Source organism: Carcharhinus amblyrhynchos, chromosome 12, assembly GCF_965287045.1.
Source record: "Carcharhinus amblyrhynchos chromosome 12, sCarAmb.v2.hapA, whole genome shotgun sequence".
Classification (NCBI taxonomy): domain Eukaryota; kingdom Metazoa; phylum Chordata; class Chondrichthyes; order Carcharhiniformes; family Carcharhinidae; genus Carcharhinus; species Carcharhinus amblyrhynchos.
In genome coordinates, this window is record NC_137335.1 from 21,499,256 (window position 1) to 21,514,179 (window position 14,924).

Sequence of the window (14,924 nt, forward strand, 5' to 3'; positions counted from 1 at the left end):
GACACAATAATTTTATATTTTTAAATAAAGCGGATGGAAGGGGATGGTGGGCCACAAGATTCACTTTTATATTAAATTGCAGGAGTAAGATATAGCATTGAAACAGTAAAAATTCATTTTAGAACAGCTATCAGTCACTTCTTCTCCCAAAAGAGTGATCATATGGAAAAACTTTTGATAGGGTAGAGGCATAGATTATAATTTGATAAAGCAATGGCAGGGCATTAGGATAGATGAATGAATTAAGATGGGCCAAATGGCCTTCCTTATCCAAAACTCTCTTGTGATACCTGAAAAAGGGACAAGCTAGTTTGGTTCAGAGTTCCCATGTAGTCTGATATTCTCCCTTCCTCAAAGATATAAAGAGCAAAACACCCAAGCAGGTTATCCTCTGTTCTAGCATGAAACTAAATTACAAATACCACTTCATTTTTTAAGAAGAAGTTGGGAGAGATTAGATCACTAGAGATCAGACAGTTTAACATCAGTGAGGAAGTTATGAAAATCTATCATCAGGGACAGACAGTGATGAGCTGATAGGAGAGAGTCAGCATGGATTTGTGAAAGGCTGGTTCATCAAGTTGAATATTTTTAGGAGGCTTTGAGTATGCTGGATAGGGGAGTGTCCGTTGATGTTGTCTTTATGAACTTTCAGAAGGAATTTGGTACAGTTCCAGGTGAGAGATAATCAAAATTAAAGCACACAAAATTGGAAGTAACTTTATAACTTGGCTTGGCAATTAGTTGGGAATGAGAGTATGGACTAAGGATCATGATGACTTGGATGAAGGAATAGAGAGTTGGATATCCGAGTTGGCAAATGAAAGGCCATAGTAAATGTTGCAAATTGGATGCTGCAAAGGGCCATTTCTAGATTAACTGAGGGCAGATGAGGCTGGAGTAGTGTGAGACCATTCACTTTGGAATTATTAGGATATTTTCTAAACGATGACAGACTAGGAGCTGCGGAGGAATAAAGCAATCTATGTGGCCGAATTACTGCTCAGGTACTAAAAGCAACAAAAAAAGGGTGGGGAGGGGAACAAAGAATTAACTTTGCATTGTAATTGGTTTCCCACATCTTTGTAGTCATTCTACCCGGTCTCTTTTTTAATGAACAATATTGTAGATACAGTTGGAATACATTGCAATCCACGACACAAATTGATTGTTTAATAGTTGAGAAATTCTGGAATTTGGTTTTAAAAAAGAGGCACTTTCTCATGTTGTCAAGGTGGAACTGGTTTCTGCGCTGGCACTTCTGACTGGTACACATTCCTCCTGCTGATATTTTTAGCAACAAAGCACAAACAGGATGATCTTACACCGACTTTATTCTCAATGACATTTTCAAACAGAAGGAAGTTTGTCTTCTAAATATCACTGCCTGCCACCCATTCCATCAAATCCATGCTGCACCATTGGAACTTACCCAAACTGGTCAGGCTGCCGTGGTAACCCTCTCCCCCTTCAGTCACACTACTGAGGAAGTTGTTCTCAGAAAGCTTTGCCGACTTTCCAGTTAGTATATTCTGTCAGGGTGAAACCAAAATGCAGAGGTGCATTGAACATGTGACTTCTCATTGCAACAAAGACAACTCGACCAAGGTCAATAAAATCAACCTTCCTCCAAGTCCATAGTTAAATGTAGACTTTTGAAGGGCTTTGAATATGTTTGCTCAACTTTATTGAACAAATGTTGTTACTTTGCTAAATATTCATCATTGCAATGGATTCATTTGCAGTTCCAGTCTTCCATAATGAATGTGTAACACATGATTAATATTCAATTTACCCTGAAGAAAAACAGTTTCTGTAAAGAAACAATAGATTCAAACTGCTTGGGGGAAACCATCAATTCAATTCACAACTAGCAACACCCACTTTTGGACCTTTCTCCATCCCTCCCAGCTATCAGTGTAAGAATCTCTCATCTTGTTTTTTCCCCCTGAGGATATTACAGTGCTAGAAACAGTTGGAAACAAGGTTTTATGATTAGGAGCAAGTCAGAAAGAGTGTGCGGGACTTGGTGGCAGATGATGAAACTGGAATGGGTGGGGACATGTAGGCCCTCTTGATTGCAGAGGGGGGGTGGTTTAGGATTTCATCTAAAGTGAATCAGTGCCATCAACTGTTCATGCAGACTGCCTGGCCAGCAGCTGGAACAGCTGCAAGAAGCTGCAGCTGTGAAACTATGGGAATGCAACAGGGAGGTATTTCACACACTGGGAATTGTGACGGGCGAGGTGTTCCAAATTTTGGGAATTGTGATATAGGCAGTAAATTTCAGTTTTGATCACTAAGCCTCATTTAAAAAATGATTACAACCTATAATTTTTAAAAAAATCTCGGTCATTCTAAATGTTTCAACTGATTTGATACCGACGAGAGCAATCAGAAACAACAGCACTGAAGGCCTTTGTAGCACCTCATAACCAGCAGATAATCATCTTCATTTAGGGCAAACAGACCTTGTTTCCTGCAAGAACAAAGTTCAATCGGAGACTGAGCTCGTATCCATCTTCATGGACCGTAGCCGAGATGATCTGCCAGGACAAAAGAATAGGCCAATTAATCCTACACAATGAAACAAATTAATCTCTCTTTAGGTTAGGGATGGGCAGCACATACTGGCCTTGCCAGTGATGTCTGCATCTCCATGAAAGGATAAAAATCAAATGAAAGAATCATTAGTTTAGAGAATCAGCTGTTGCTCGGTTGGTATCTATCTTGCCTCTGAGTCAGGAGGTTATGAGCCGCATTGGCAGCATCGCAGTTCACACTCCAGTGCAGTACAGAGGGAGTTTTGCACTGACGGAGTGTTGTCTTTGCCATGAGATTTTTTAGACTGAAGTGCTATCTGGCATCTCAGGTCAGAGAAAAACATTCAATGGCACTATTTTGAAGAAGAGCAAAGTGTTCTCCCTGATGTTCAGACAAATATTTCTCAGCCAATCATTGAAAAAGATTAACTACGCATTTTCATGCCACTCTTTGGTAGACCTCACTCTGCGCACAGTGGCTGTTGCTTTCCCCGCACTACAACAGTAACCACACTTAAAGAAAAGCATTGAACTAACTAAAGTATCCTGAGGTAGTGGAAGATGCTAAATAAATGCCTCAGTAATTATTTATCAAAATTCGCTGGACTCTAGGCAAGTGCCAGAAGATTGGAAAATGGCTAATGTTACACCGCTGTTTAAAAAAGGTAGCAGACAAAAGGCAGGGAATTATAGGCCTGTTAGTTTAACATCTATAGTTGGAAAAATGCTTGAATCCGTCATCAAAGAAGAAATAGCGAGGCACCTAGAAAAGAACGGTTTGATCAAGCAAACGCAGCACGGATTCGTTAAGGGGAAGTCATGTTTAATGAATTTATTGGATTTCTATGAGGATGTGACTAGTGTGGTAGACAGAGGGGAACTGGTGGATGTGGTATTTTTAGATTTCCAAAAGGCGTTTGATAAGGTGCCTCACAAAAGGTTGCTGCAATAGGTTAGGGTGCACAGAGCTAGGGGTAAGGTGTTAGTGTGGATAGAGGATTGGTTATCTAACAGGAAGCAGAGAATTGGAATCAATGGGTGCTATTCTGATTGGCAGTTGGTGACTAGTAGAGTGCCACAGGGATCGGTGCTGAGGCCTCAACTGTTTACCGTTTACATAGATGATCTGGAGGAGGGGGCTGAGTGTAGGGTAATGAAAGTTGCTGATGACACGAAGATGAGTGGAAAAGCAAATTGCGTGAAAGGTGTGAAAAGTCTGCAGAGAGATCTGAATAGGCTGAGCGAGTGGGCGAGGACCTGGCAGATGGAGTATAATGTTAGCAAGTGTGAGGTTATCCACTTTGGCAGAAATAATAGGCGGGATTATTATATGAAAGGTGAAAAGCTGCAGCATGCTACAGTGCAGAGGGACCTGGGGGTCCTTGTGCACGAATCGCAAAAACCCAGTCTGCAGGTGCAGCAGGTGATCAAGAAGGCGAATGGGATGCTGGCCTTTATAGCAAGGGGAATAGAATATAAAAGTAGGGAGGTCTTGCTGCAACTGTACAGGGTACTGGTGAGGCCGCAACTGGAGTACTGTGTGCAGTTTTGGTCGCTGCATTTGCAGAAGGATATATTGGCCTTGGAGGGAGTGCAGAGAAGATTCACTAGACTGATACTGGAGATGAGGGGGTTAGCCTAAGTGGAGAGATTGAATAGACTGGGTCCGTACTCGTTGGCGTTTAGAAGGCTGAGGGGCGTTCTTATAGAGAGATATAAGATAATGAAGGGGATGGATAGGGTAGAGGTAGAGAGCTTCTTCCCACTTAGAAAGGATAGCAGAACTAGAGGGCACAGCCTCAAAATAAGGGGTGGGGGCAGTTTAGATCGGAGTTGAGAAGGAACTTCTTTGCTCAAAGGGTGGTGAATCTCTGGAATTCTCTGCCCGTTGAAGTGGTGGAGGCTACCTCACTGAATATATTTAAGTCACGGGTAGATAGGTTTCTGATAGACAAGGGAATTAAGGGTTATGGGGAGAAAGCGGGAAAGCAGAACTGATCCACTTCAGATCAGCCATGATCTTGTTGAATGGCAGGGCAGGCTTGAAGGGCTAGATGGCCTACTCCTGCTTCTATTTCTTATGTTCTTATGTTCAAAGGTGTCATTTGTGACTCCAATAAGAGTGGTTTCAGTGCACTGATTACAGGGAACCAAATATAAGTAGCGACACTGCTGCCTCACAGTGCCAGGAACCTGGGTTCAGTTCCAGCCTTGAGTGACTGCCTGTGCAGTCTGCATGTTCTCCCCATGGGTTTCTTCTGGGTGCTCTGGGTTTCCTCGCACAGTCCAAAGATGTGCGCGTTAGGTTGATTGGCTATGCTAAATGCAACTTGGTGTCAGGGGATTGGCAATGTAAATTCCTGCAGTTACAGGGATAGGGCCTGGGTGGAATTGTTGTCTGTCAGGCTCAAAGGGCTGAATGGCCTCCTTCTGCACTGTAGGATTCTATGATTCTAAGTTCTGGTAAACGTGGGAGGCAACAAGATGTTCAAGAAACTGGAGAGGAAAGGGAGGTTGGAAATTGGGCAGTAGTTTGTAAGGATGGTGGGTCAAGGATCAGTTTTTTTGAGGAGAGAGATGGCAATGGAAGATTTAAAGGAAAGAGGGACAACAAAAGAGTGAACTGTTAATGATATTGGCTAACATGGGGAACAGGAAGGGAAGTTGCATGTTTAGCATTTTCGTAGGAATAGAGTTGAGGGAACAGGTGGTTGGTCTCATGGACAAAATGAGTTTGGAGAGAGCATGAAGAGAAATAGGAGAAAAACTAGAGAAAGATGCGGTTGCAGGGCTAGGGCAGTGGGTAACTTTAGAAGAAGTTGGTCAGGTGAGCTAGTGGAAGGGAGGCTTACAGCTGATTGGGTTGTCTCAATCTTATTAACAAAGAAGATCATGATCTCCCTATAACTATTGTTGGTGGTGAGGAGATGGGAAAAGGGTTTAAGAAGGCGGTTTGCAATAGAAAAGATAAGCTGAGGATTATCTTTGCATTCAGGATGATTGTGGAATAATGAGTAGGAATATAGGAACAGGAGTAGGCCATTCAGCCCATCAAGCCTGCTCCACCATTCAATACGGTCATGGCTGATTAGATACTTCAATGCTTTCACTAACACCATCCCCATAATTCTTCACATTGGAACAGCACAGTGATACAGTGGTTAGCACTGCTGCCTCACAATGCCATGGACCTGGGTTCAATTCCCGGCTTGGGCTGCTGTCTGCGCAGAGTCTGCACATTCTCCCTGTGTCTGTGTGGATTTTTGTGCTGATTAGATGCATTGGCCATGCTAAATTCCCCCTCAGTGTACCTGACCAGGCGCCAGAGTGTGGCGACTAGAGGATTTTCACAGTAACTTCATTGTAGTGTTAATGTAAGCCTACTTGTGACACTAATAAATAAACTCTGAAACTTAAATAAAATCATTATTAATCAGAAATCTATCAATCTCTACCTTAAGCATACTTAATGATTGAGCTTCTGCAGCCCTCTGGGTTAGAGAATTCCAAAGATTCACAACCCTCTGTGTAAGGAAATTTTTCCTCATCTTGGTACAAAGTGATATTCTCTTTATTTTGTAGTTGTGTCCTAGATTGTTCTGGATTGTGTCCTAGATTGTTCTGGATTGTGTCCTAGATTGTTCTGGATTGTGTCCTACATTGTTCTGGATTGTGTCCTAGATTGTTCTGGATTGTGTCCTAGATTGTTCTGGATTGTGTCCTAAATTGTTCTGGATTGTGTCCTACATTGTTCTGGATTGTGTCCTACATTGTCCTTCAAGTATTTTGAAGTTTCCAGTGAGATCACCATTATCATCAATGAAATATTGCAAACGAGAGGGCAGGATCTGACAGTGCTTTATGTGGTCCAGCCAGGTCTGGCAGTGAATGGCTAAACCAGCTGACTGGCTACGATATTTGTTCAAGACTGCGTCCCTCCGATTTAAGGGAGTGGAGGTGAAGTCCACACCAGGAAAATGTCCAGGTAAGAGAATGTAATCATTTTAGTGGCGACTAGGACATGGTGAGGGTGCAGTTGTGCAAATCAAAGCTTTAGGAATTATGTGGTGAACAGAGGACCAAAGACTAGATAGTTAGGATTTTAAGTAAAGTGAATTGAAGGGAGAGATTGGAACATTTTCCTTGCAAGAAGGACTGTCAGGTTGTCAGTGACCTACCTGGAAGCAGAATGTGTACACTGTTCAACAGAGAAATTGATAAATAATTAAACATTTTAATTGATTAATTAGCAGGAATCACTAATTAGGGACTTTTTCAGGTTGACAAGCTGTATGTAACTAGTTGAGTACCACAGGGATCAGTGTTGGGACCTCAACTATTTACAAATCATCAATTTGGATGAAGGGATCAAATGTTTGGATGCTAATATTTGCCAATGACACCAAGACAGGTAGGTTGTCAAGGGGAGGTTGAGAATCCGCAAAAGGACACTGAGAGATTAAGTGACTGAGAAAAATCATGTGGGAAAATGTGAACTTGACTACTGAAAGGAAGAGTGGAAAATCTGTATACCACTTAAGTGGAGAGATTGCAGAACTCAGCAGTGCAGAAGGATCTGGGTGCCCTGGTACATGAATTGCAAAAAGTTAGTATGTTAACTAAAAGATAGTGATTAGGAAGGCAAATGGAATGTTGGTGTTTATTGCAAGGGGAATGGAATACAAGAGTAAGGAAATTTTATTGCAGCTGTACAGGGCTTTGGTGAGACCACACCTGGAATACTATGTACAGTTTTGATCTTCTTATTTGAAAAAGGATAGAACTGCATCAAAAGCATTTCAGAGATGTTTCACTCGACTCATTCCTGAGATGAGGGGCTTTATATCTAGAGAGAAAGGATGAACAGGTTGGGCCGATATACAATGGCGTTTAGAAAAACCAGAGTTATTTTACTGAAACATAAGATCCTGAAGGGAGTTGACAGGGTAGATATTGGGAGCATGTTTCCAGTTGTGGGGGAAACTGAACCAGGGGACACAGTTTAAGAATAGGAGATATTTTGAGACTAAGATAAGGAGTTTTTTCTTTCAGGAGTTCATGAGTGTGCGGAATTCTCTTCCCCAGAAAGCCGTGGAGGCTGGCTCATTGATTTCATTCAAAGCTGAGTTAGACAGAGTTTTGATAGACCAGGGAGTCAACAGTTATGTGAAGTAGACAAAAAGGTGGAGCTGAGGCCAGAAACAGATCAGCCATGATCTTAGTGAGTGGCGGGGCAGGTTTGAGTGGCCAAATGTCCTACTCCTGCTCTTAAGTCCTATGTTTCTAAAAGAGCAGAGATTGGTTTTAGCCAGCATGATACAAGTGCAGTGGACCCAATAGCCTCTTAATGCAGCATGGTGGCACAGTGGTTAGCACTGCTGCCTCGCAACACTAGGGACCAGGGTTCAATTCTTGGCTTGGGTCACTGTCTGTGCAAACTCTGCATGTTCTCCCTGTGTCTGTGTGGGTTTCCTCCAGGTGCCCCGGTTTCCTCCCACATTCTAAAAGATGTGCTGGTTAGGTGCATTGGCCATGCTAAATTCTCCCACAGTGTACCCAAACAGACACCGGAGTGTGGCAACTAGGTAATTTTCACAGTAACTTCATTGCAGTGTTAATGTAAGCCTACTTGTGACAATAATAAACCTTAAGCATTCATTTCTTTAAAAATATAAAAGTAAAAAGTTTCATCAAGTTTCTACTAAGCACATCCGGACCATCAAGAGACCACTGAGTGAGAAGGTTGTGCATTCAAATCCACTGTAAGGTCTTGAACATATAATTCAGGCAGATGTTTGGAGGATAGCGAATGTTGTCCCATTGTTTAAGAAGGGGAACAGAGACTTTGCCGGGAATTATAGACCGGTGAGTCTTACTTCTGTTGTGGGCAAGGTTTTAGAAAAAATTATTAGGGATAGGATTTATAGTTATTTGGAGTGTAATGAATTGATTAGAAATAGTCAGCATGGTTTTGTAGCAGGTAGGTCGTGCCTTACTAACCTTATTGAGTTTTTTGAGAAGGTGACCAAAGAGGTGGATGGGGGTAAGGCAGTTGACGTGGTATACATGGATTTTAGTAAGGCGTTCGATAAGGTTCACCATGGTAGGCTTCTGCAGAAAATGCAGATGTATGGGATTGTGGGTAATCTAGGAAGTTGGATCAGGAATTGGCTATCAGATAGGAGACAGAGGGTGGTGGTGGATGGTAAATATTCATCATGGAGTGCAGTTACGAGTGGTGTGCCTCAGGGATCTGTTTTGGGGCCACTGTTGTTTGTAATTTTTATTAATGATCTGGATGAGGGTATAGTTGGGTGGATTAGTAAATTTGCTGATGACACCAAAGTTGGAGGTGTGGTAGATTGTGAGGAAGGGTGTCATAGTCTGCAGGGAGACTTAGATAGGTTGCAGAGCTGGGCCGAGAGGTGGCGGATGGAATTTAATGCGGAGAAGTGTGAGGTAATTCACTTTGGTAGGAGCAACAGATGTGTCGAGTATAGGGCTAACGGGAGGACTTTGAATAGTGTGGATGAACAGAGGGATCTAGGTGTGTGTGTACATAGATCCCTGAAAGTTGGGAATCAAGTAGATAAGGTTGTCAAGAAGGCGTACGGTGTCTTGGCGTTTATTGGTAGGGGGATTGAATTTAGGAGTCGCAGTGTAATGTTGCAACTGTACACTACTCTAGTGCGGCCGCACTTGGAGTACTGTGTGCAGTTCTGGTCCCCGCATTACAAGAAGGATGTGGAGGCGTTGGAGAGGGTGCAGAGGAGGTTTACTAGGATGTTGCCTGGTATGGTGGGGAGGTCCTATGAGGAGAGACTGAGGGATCTAGGGTTGTTTTCGTTGGAAAGAAGGCGGCTAAGAGGGGATCTTATTGAAACATATAAGATGATTAGAGGTTTAGATAGGGTGGATAGTGATAGCCTTTTTCCTCGGATGGAGAAAGCTAGCACGAGGGGGCATGGCTTTAAATTAAGGGGGGGTAGCTACAGGACGGATGTCAGGGGTAGGTTCTTTACCCAGCGGGTGGTGAGGGATTGGAATGCCCTGCCTGCTGCAGTTGTAAATGCGTCTAGTTTGGGGGCGTTTAAGAGATCTCTGGATAGGTTTATGGACGAAAAGGGATTGGTATAGGCTAGTGGGTCATTGTTTTTGTAACTGGTCGGCGCAACATCGTGGGCCGAAGGGCCTGTTCTGCGCTGTAATGTTCTATGTTCTATGTACAGTGCTGACAGAATGTGGTATTAGAGATTCCGGCTGGAATTTTACCGCCCTGCCCACCATGGGAATCGGAGCAGGCAAGGTGCAGACAATGGAAAGGTCTGTTGACCTTGGTGGGATTTTATGATTTTGGGATGAGTGAGGCCATAAAATCCAGCCTTCCGTCTTTCATTTGAGCCCTTTGTCAGTAAGAAATCCCATGATGATTCTCAAAGAAGTGAAAGGCATTATCAAAACTGTTATCTTTGTGTAACCTTCCAATCAACTTTTCCAGACCCAGAATGAAGTTACGCAATTACCTTTCCCATTTGAGGTTCTCCAATAAGGGCCCGGAATTCAGTGTTGTTCTGTGTGTAACTACGCAGGTGTGCACAGATGTGATCTAACTGCAATCTCCAATACCCTGCAATGGAAAGAGAGCAGTTAGAAATGGCCACTCCGTTGGTTTGCTCCCCAAGTTGGATGTAGTAACTGGTAGTAATAAACCTGACAAAATATTTAGCAGCAGATCTGAAAATTAGTAATAACAGTCAACATTTAAAAAGAAACAAAATATTTGCACATTTAAAAATCAGCTTGCATCTAAATAGCATCTTTTACATCGTAAAATGTCCCAAGATACACCACAGAAGCATTGTCAAGCAAAATCTGGCACTTAACCACAGGAGATATAAGCCTGGTCAGAAGTTCTAAGGGGTATCATAACAGCAAAGAGATAGAGCTGCTGGGGGGGGGGGGGGGGGGGGGAGGAATTTAGGGACTAGGTAACTGATTGTGAATTGCCTTTATTACAAGAGGATTACAGGAGTAAAGATGTCTTACTGCAATTATATAGAGTCACTGTGTGCTGTTTTCGTCCCCTTACCCAAAGAAAGAAATACTTGGCATGGAGGGAGTGCATTTAGGTTTGCCATACAATTCCTGTGATCAAGGGATTGTTCTATGAGGATTAGAAGATTTTATTCTCTGAAGTTTAGACGTAATCTCACTCAGACATACAGAATTCTTACAGGGCTCAACTAGATACAAAAAGGATGTGGCCCCTGGCTGGGATGGGATCTAGAACTGGGGGACATCGCCTCAGAATAAGAGGTGGAGATATAAAGGAATTTCTTCAGTAGGGGTTGGTGAATTTTTGGAATTCTCTACCCCAGAGGGTTTTGGAGGATCAGTCATTGAGGATGCTTAAGATTAAGACTGATAGATTTCTACATATTAAAAACATCAAGAGGTACGGGCATAATGCAGGAAAATGGTGTTGAAGTAGAAGATCTACCATGATCTCAGTGAATGGCAGAGTGGGTTCAAAGGGCTGAATGGCCTACTCTTGCTCCTATTATGTTATTATTATTTTGGCTTCACAGAGGTCAATGTCTATATATAGTTGTAAAGGGAACATTGTGGAGCTAATGAAACAGGGTGAATCATTAGAATCTGGACTGCAGTCAGTTCCTGATCATGTAATTTTATTTTGCTTAAGTAATTTAAAATAAGCAAGGTGGAAATTTAGGGCTCGATGTTCTGTTTGTTATATCAAAGAAATCTGGGAAAAATCAGCTGAACCAGTGCAAATGATTGGGGAACCTGGGTGAGTTACACCAAAAGCACTTCTGGTTGTGTTTTTGGAGATCTATTGCACAAGTTTAATATTCAATTCATTCAAATAAGACAACTTTGACTGAGCCCCTCGGTCAAAGTTGCAAGATTCCATCAACTGCATAGGTTCTGAAAGGTTTTTTGAATTGTGTTCATTTTCGTGGAGCACTGGCATGTTTTCAAAGATAATTCAAATCAAAAACTATGTAAATTACTATGAAACTGATACGTGTACACCAATTAAACTATTAAATGTTTCAGGATTGTTCTTTATAGCAATTTTCAGTGATTTGATTTTGATTTGATTTATTATTGTCACATGTATTAGTATACAGTGACAAGTATTGTTTCTTGCGCACTATACAGACAAAGCCTACTGTACATAGAGAAGGAAACGAGAGAGTGTAGAATGTAATGTTACAATCATAGGTAGGTTGCAGAGAAAGATCAACTTAATGCAAGACATTCAAAAGTCTGGCAATAGCAGGGAAGGAGCTCTTCTTGAGTCAGTTGGTATGTGCCTCAGACTTTTGTATCTTATTCCTGACAGAAGATGATCCAGGGTGCGTGGGGTCCTTAATTATGCTGGCTGCTTTGCCAAGGCAGTGGGAAGTGTAGACAGAGAAAGACTGGGCACTCTTCAAAAAGCTGTTTTTCCCCTGAAAAGCCCATTTTTGCTTTATTAAATAAAACTGCATAAAGGCATCAAGGAATATATTTTTACAGAACGCTGAAAACAGAAAAGGTTACATTGTCCAGATGTGCTGGTTCATTGCAGATTTTCTGTTTGTGATTATGTAAATTAATATTAGGGAAAACTTAAAGTGTAATATGATCAGTACAATTTCAGACCCAACTGGGATCTGCAACCTCTTCCAGAGTGCTTAAAAGTTCAACTAATAAATTAATTGGTAAAACTCTGAATTCAGAGTGTAATTGGTCCTCAAAAACTGTTTAGTTTCATAATTAAACAAACAGACCCCCTGGATTAATGACACTGCTCAGGAATGAAATATCTGAATGAAGAATTGTTTTCAACTTATGTTGGTTTGAGAGATTGCTATCATCAACTTCCAAAGATGCACCATAGAAAGCATTCTTTCTGGTTGTATCACAACTTGGCATGGCTCCTGCTCTGACCAAGACCACAAGAAACTACAAAGAATTGTGAATGTAGCCCAGTCCATTACGCAAATCAGCCTCCCATCCATTGACTCTGTCTACACTGCCTGCAGCATCAGAAAAGCAGCCAATATAATCAAGGACTCCACACACCCCGGACATACTCTCTTCCACCTTCTTCTGTCAGGAAGAAAGATACAAAAGTCTGAGAACACATACAAGACTCAAGAACAGCTTCTTCCCTGTTGCCATCACACTTTTGAATGGACCTACCATATATTGAGCTGATTTTTGTTGACGCCCTATCTGTGATTGCGACACTGTATTCTGCACCCACGTCTTTCCTTCTCCCCTATGTATTCAATGAATGGTATGCTTTGTCCGTATGTCATGTAAGAAACAATACTTTTCACTATATTCTAATACACGTGACCATAATAAATAAAGCAAATATTGGCCAGGACACTGACAAGTACTCATCTGCTGTAGCATTCACCTGAGATGGCAGATAGTGCTTGAATTTCACATCTCACCCAAAGTACATTACCTCCAATAATACAGCCCCTCTCAATACTCTATTGGGAGTTATCAGCTTGGATTAGATGCTCAAAGCTTTGGAGTAAAGATGGAACCCAGAACCTGCGGTTTTAGTGTGAACAATGCTCCCACTGAGTCATGGTTGACATCTGAGAGGAAATTCTCCCAGGCTGTTGAATACAGATTTGGAGTATGGAGGGACAGGAAAATTTGTCTTTCTCAGGGGCTGACTTGGAGTCTTGTTGCCTTCCTGCTGCACTGGCGGGAAGGCAGTTAAAATATTTAAAGAGGCAATTGAGACACTTTCCACCTGAAATGGCTATTTGGGCAGGTCACAAGCACAACACAACAGCTTAAAGAGGCAAATATATAGCAGGAAGTCATTGACATCTACAAGTGACAGCACCGTAAGGGGGATTGGTAAATCTGAGATCAGCTGTAGGCAGACATTTGTGATGACTGGAGCAGATGACTTGAGGTGGTTATTAATGATGGTGTCTTGGTGAAGAAGTTGCTGATGGCTCCTGTAGGAGACTTTCACAACTCAACAGGGTTGTCCACCGAGCCTGTCTCCCTTTCATTTGCTTCTGAAGACAGTCCTCCAATGCTCTGTGCACAATGTGAAGGTTCGTGGCGGCTCTTCAAACCTCACATGTTCAATCGCCACTCTGACTCATCATTCCACCTGCCACCCCTAATTAGAGGGCAATCCAGGGGATGCGTTTCTCATTGGACACTTTCTGGAAAGTTCAAAGGCGGCCTGTGGTTGTGTGTCTGGGGTTCCTGACCCAGATATGATCCGGCCATTAGTGCAAAAATAAAGGCCACAAGAGTCCATCCACCAGCACTACCTTCAATATTATCCTTTCAGATAAATGTGGTGTTTTTCTGACAATAATCAGCAGTACGGATAAATTTTAATAGATCTCTTAATAAATTGTTTTTTAAGTTCAAGACTTCACTCTATTGCTATTATTTTACTAACTGAATCCAGGTGAAATTAGTTTGAAATGCAAACACAAAAATGCAATTATTTTAAAGCATCTTCACATCGAATTATGCCGGACAGCATGCGATTCAAATCAAGACAAATTAAATTCTTCTTTCAAAATAATAACATTTTATAATAACATAATAGTATTCATAATTATAAATCATTTTATAATTAAGTTAGTCTTTCAGAAATATTAATCAGTCAGCACCTTTATACGAGATCACAGAACTATTTTGTATGATTAGCAGCATGCACAATAAGGGTTTTTAACCCCCCCCGATCAAGCCAATAGGCAACATTTTAGTAAACATCTAAAACTTGCTTTACATGCTTCCAAGGAAATGGATGAAGTTCAAGGATATCCTCATGCTAATCTCGGAAACTATAATTCATCCACTTGCGATTGTTTCCTAATCTTTCCATTTTAAATCCCTTGGTCCCACAATGTTGAGTTTTAACTTTTCACCATTTACAAAATGAACAGCACACGCACGCACACACACACAGGTACGCGAATAGGCACATACAAATGTTTGACTACACTCATCCCAGCTTCACATGCCGAGAGACGTAAGGAGGGTGTCCATTCAAATTCCGTGAAACTGTTCTGCCATTCAATGAGATTATGACTGATCTGCATCTTAACTCGTTATCTGCCTGGGTTCCATACCTCTTGGTAGCTGTGCCTAACAATAACCTATCAATCCTAGTTTTATATTTTTGTTTGATCTTAGCCCCAACAGCTTTCTGGATGACAGCATTCTAAATTTCTGCTGCCTTTTACATGAAGAAATGCTTCATGACATCATCGCCAAGTGGCCTAACTCTAATTCTAAAATTATGATACTTTATAATTTTAAATTCAATTCTGGATACCAGAGCAAAAGATTTCTCTCAATCTATCTCAG

At 41.7% G+C, this 14,924-nt stretch overlaps 1 protein-coding gene across 1 annotated transcript in view; it reads right to left on the minus strand.

The window, feature by feature from the left end:
- The window catches only part of dzank1 (double zinc ribbon and ankyrin repeat domains 1), an 86,456-nt gene that overhangs the window by 20,599 nt on the left and 50,933 nt on the right, over positions 1-14,924 (minus strand). The window contains exons 14-16 of the mRNA XM_080200201.1: positions 10,067-10,170; positions 2,472-2,546; positions 1,433-1,532 (exon numbers count right to left, since the gene is read on the minus strand). Coding sequence (XP_080056327.1) covers positions 1,433-1,532; positions 2,472-2,546; positions 10,067-10,170 — 279 coding nt within the window. The remainder of the gene's footprint in view (positions 1-1,432; positions 1,533-2,471; positions 2,547-10,066; positions 10,171-14,924) is intronic.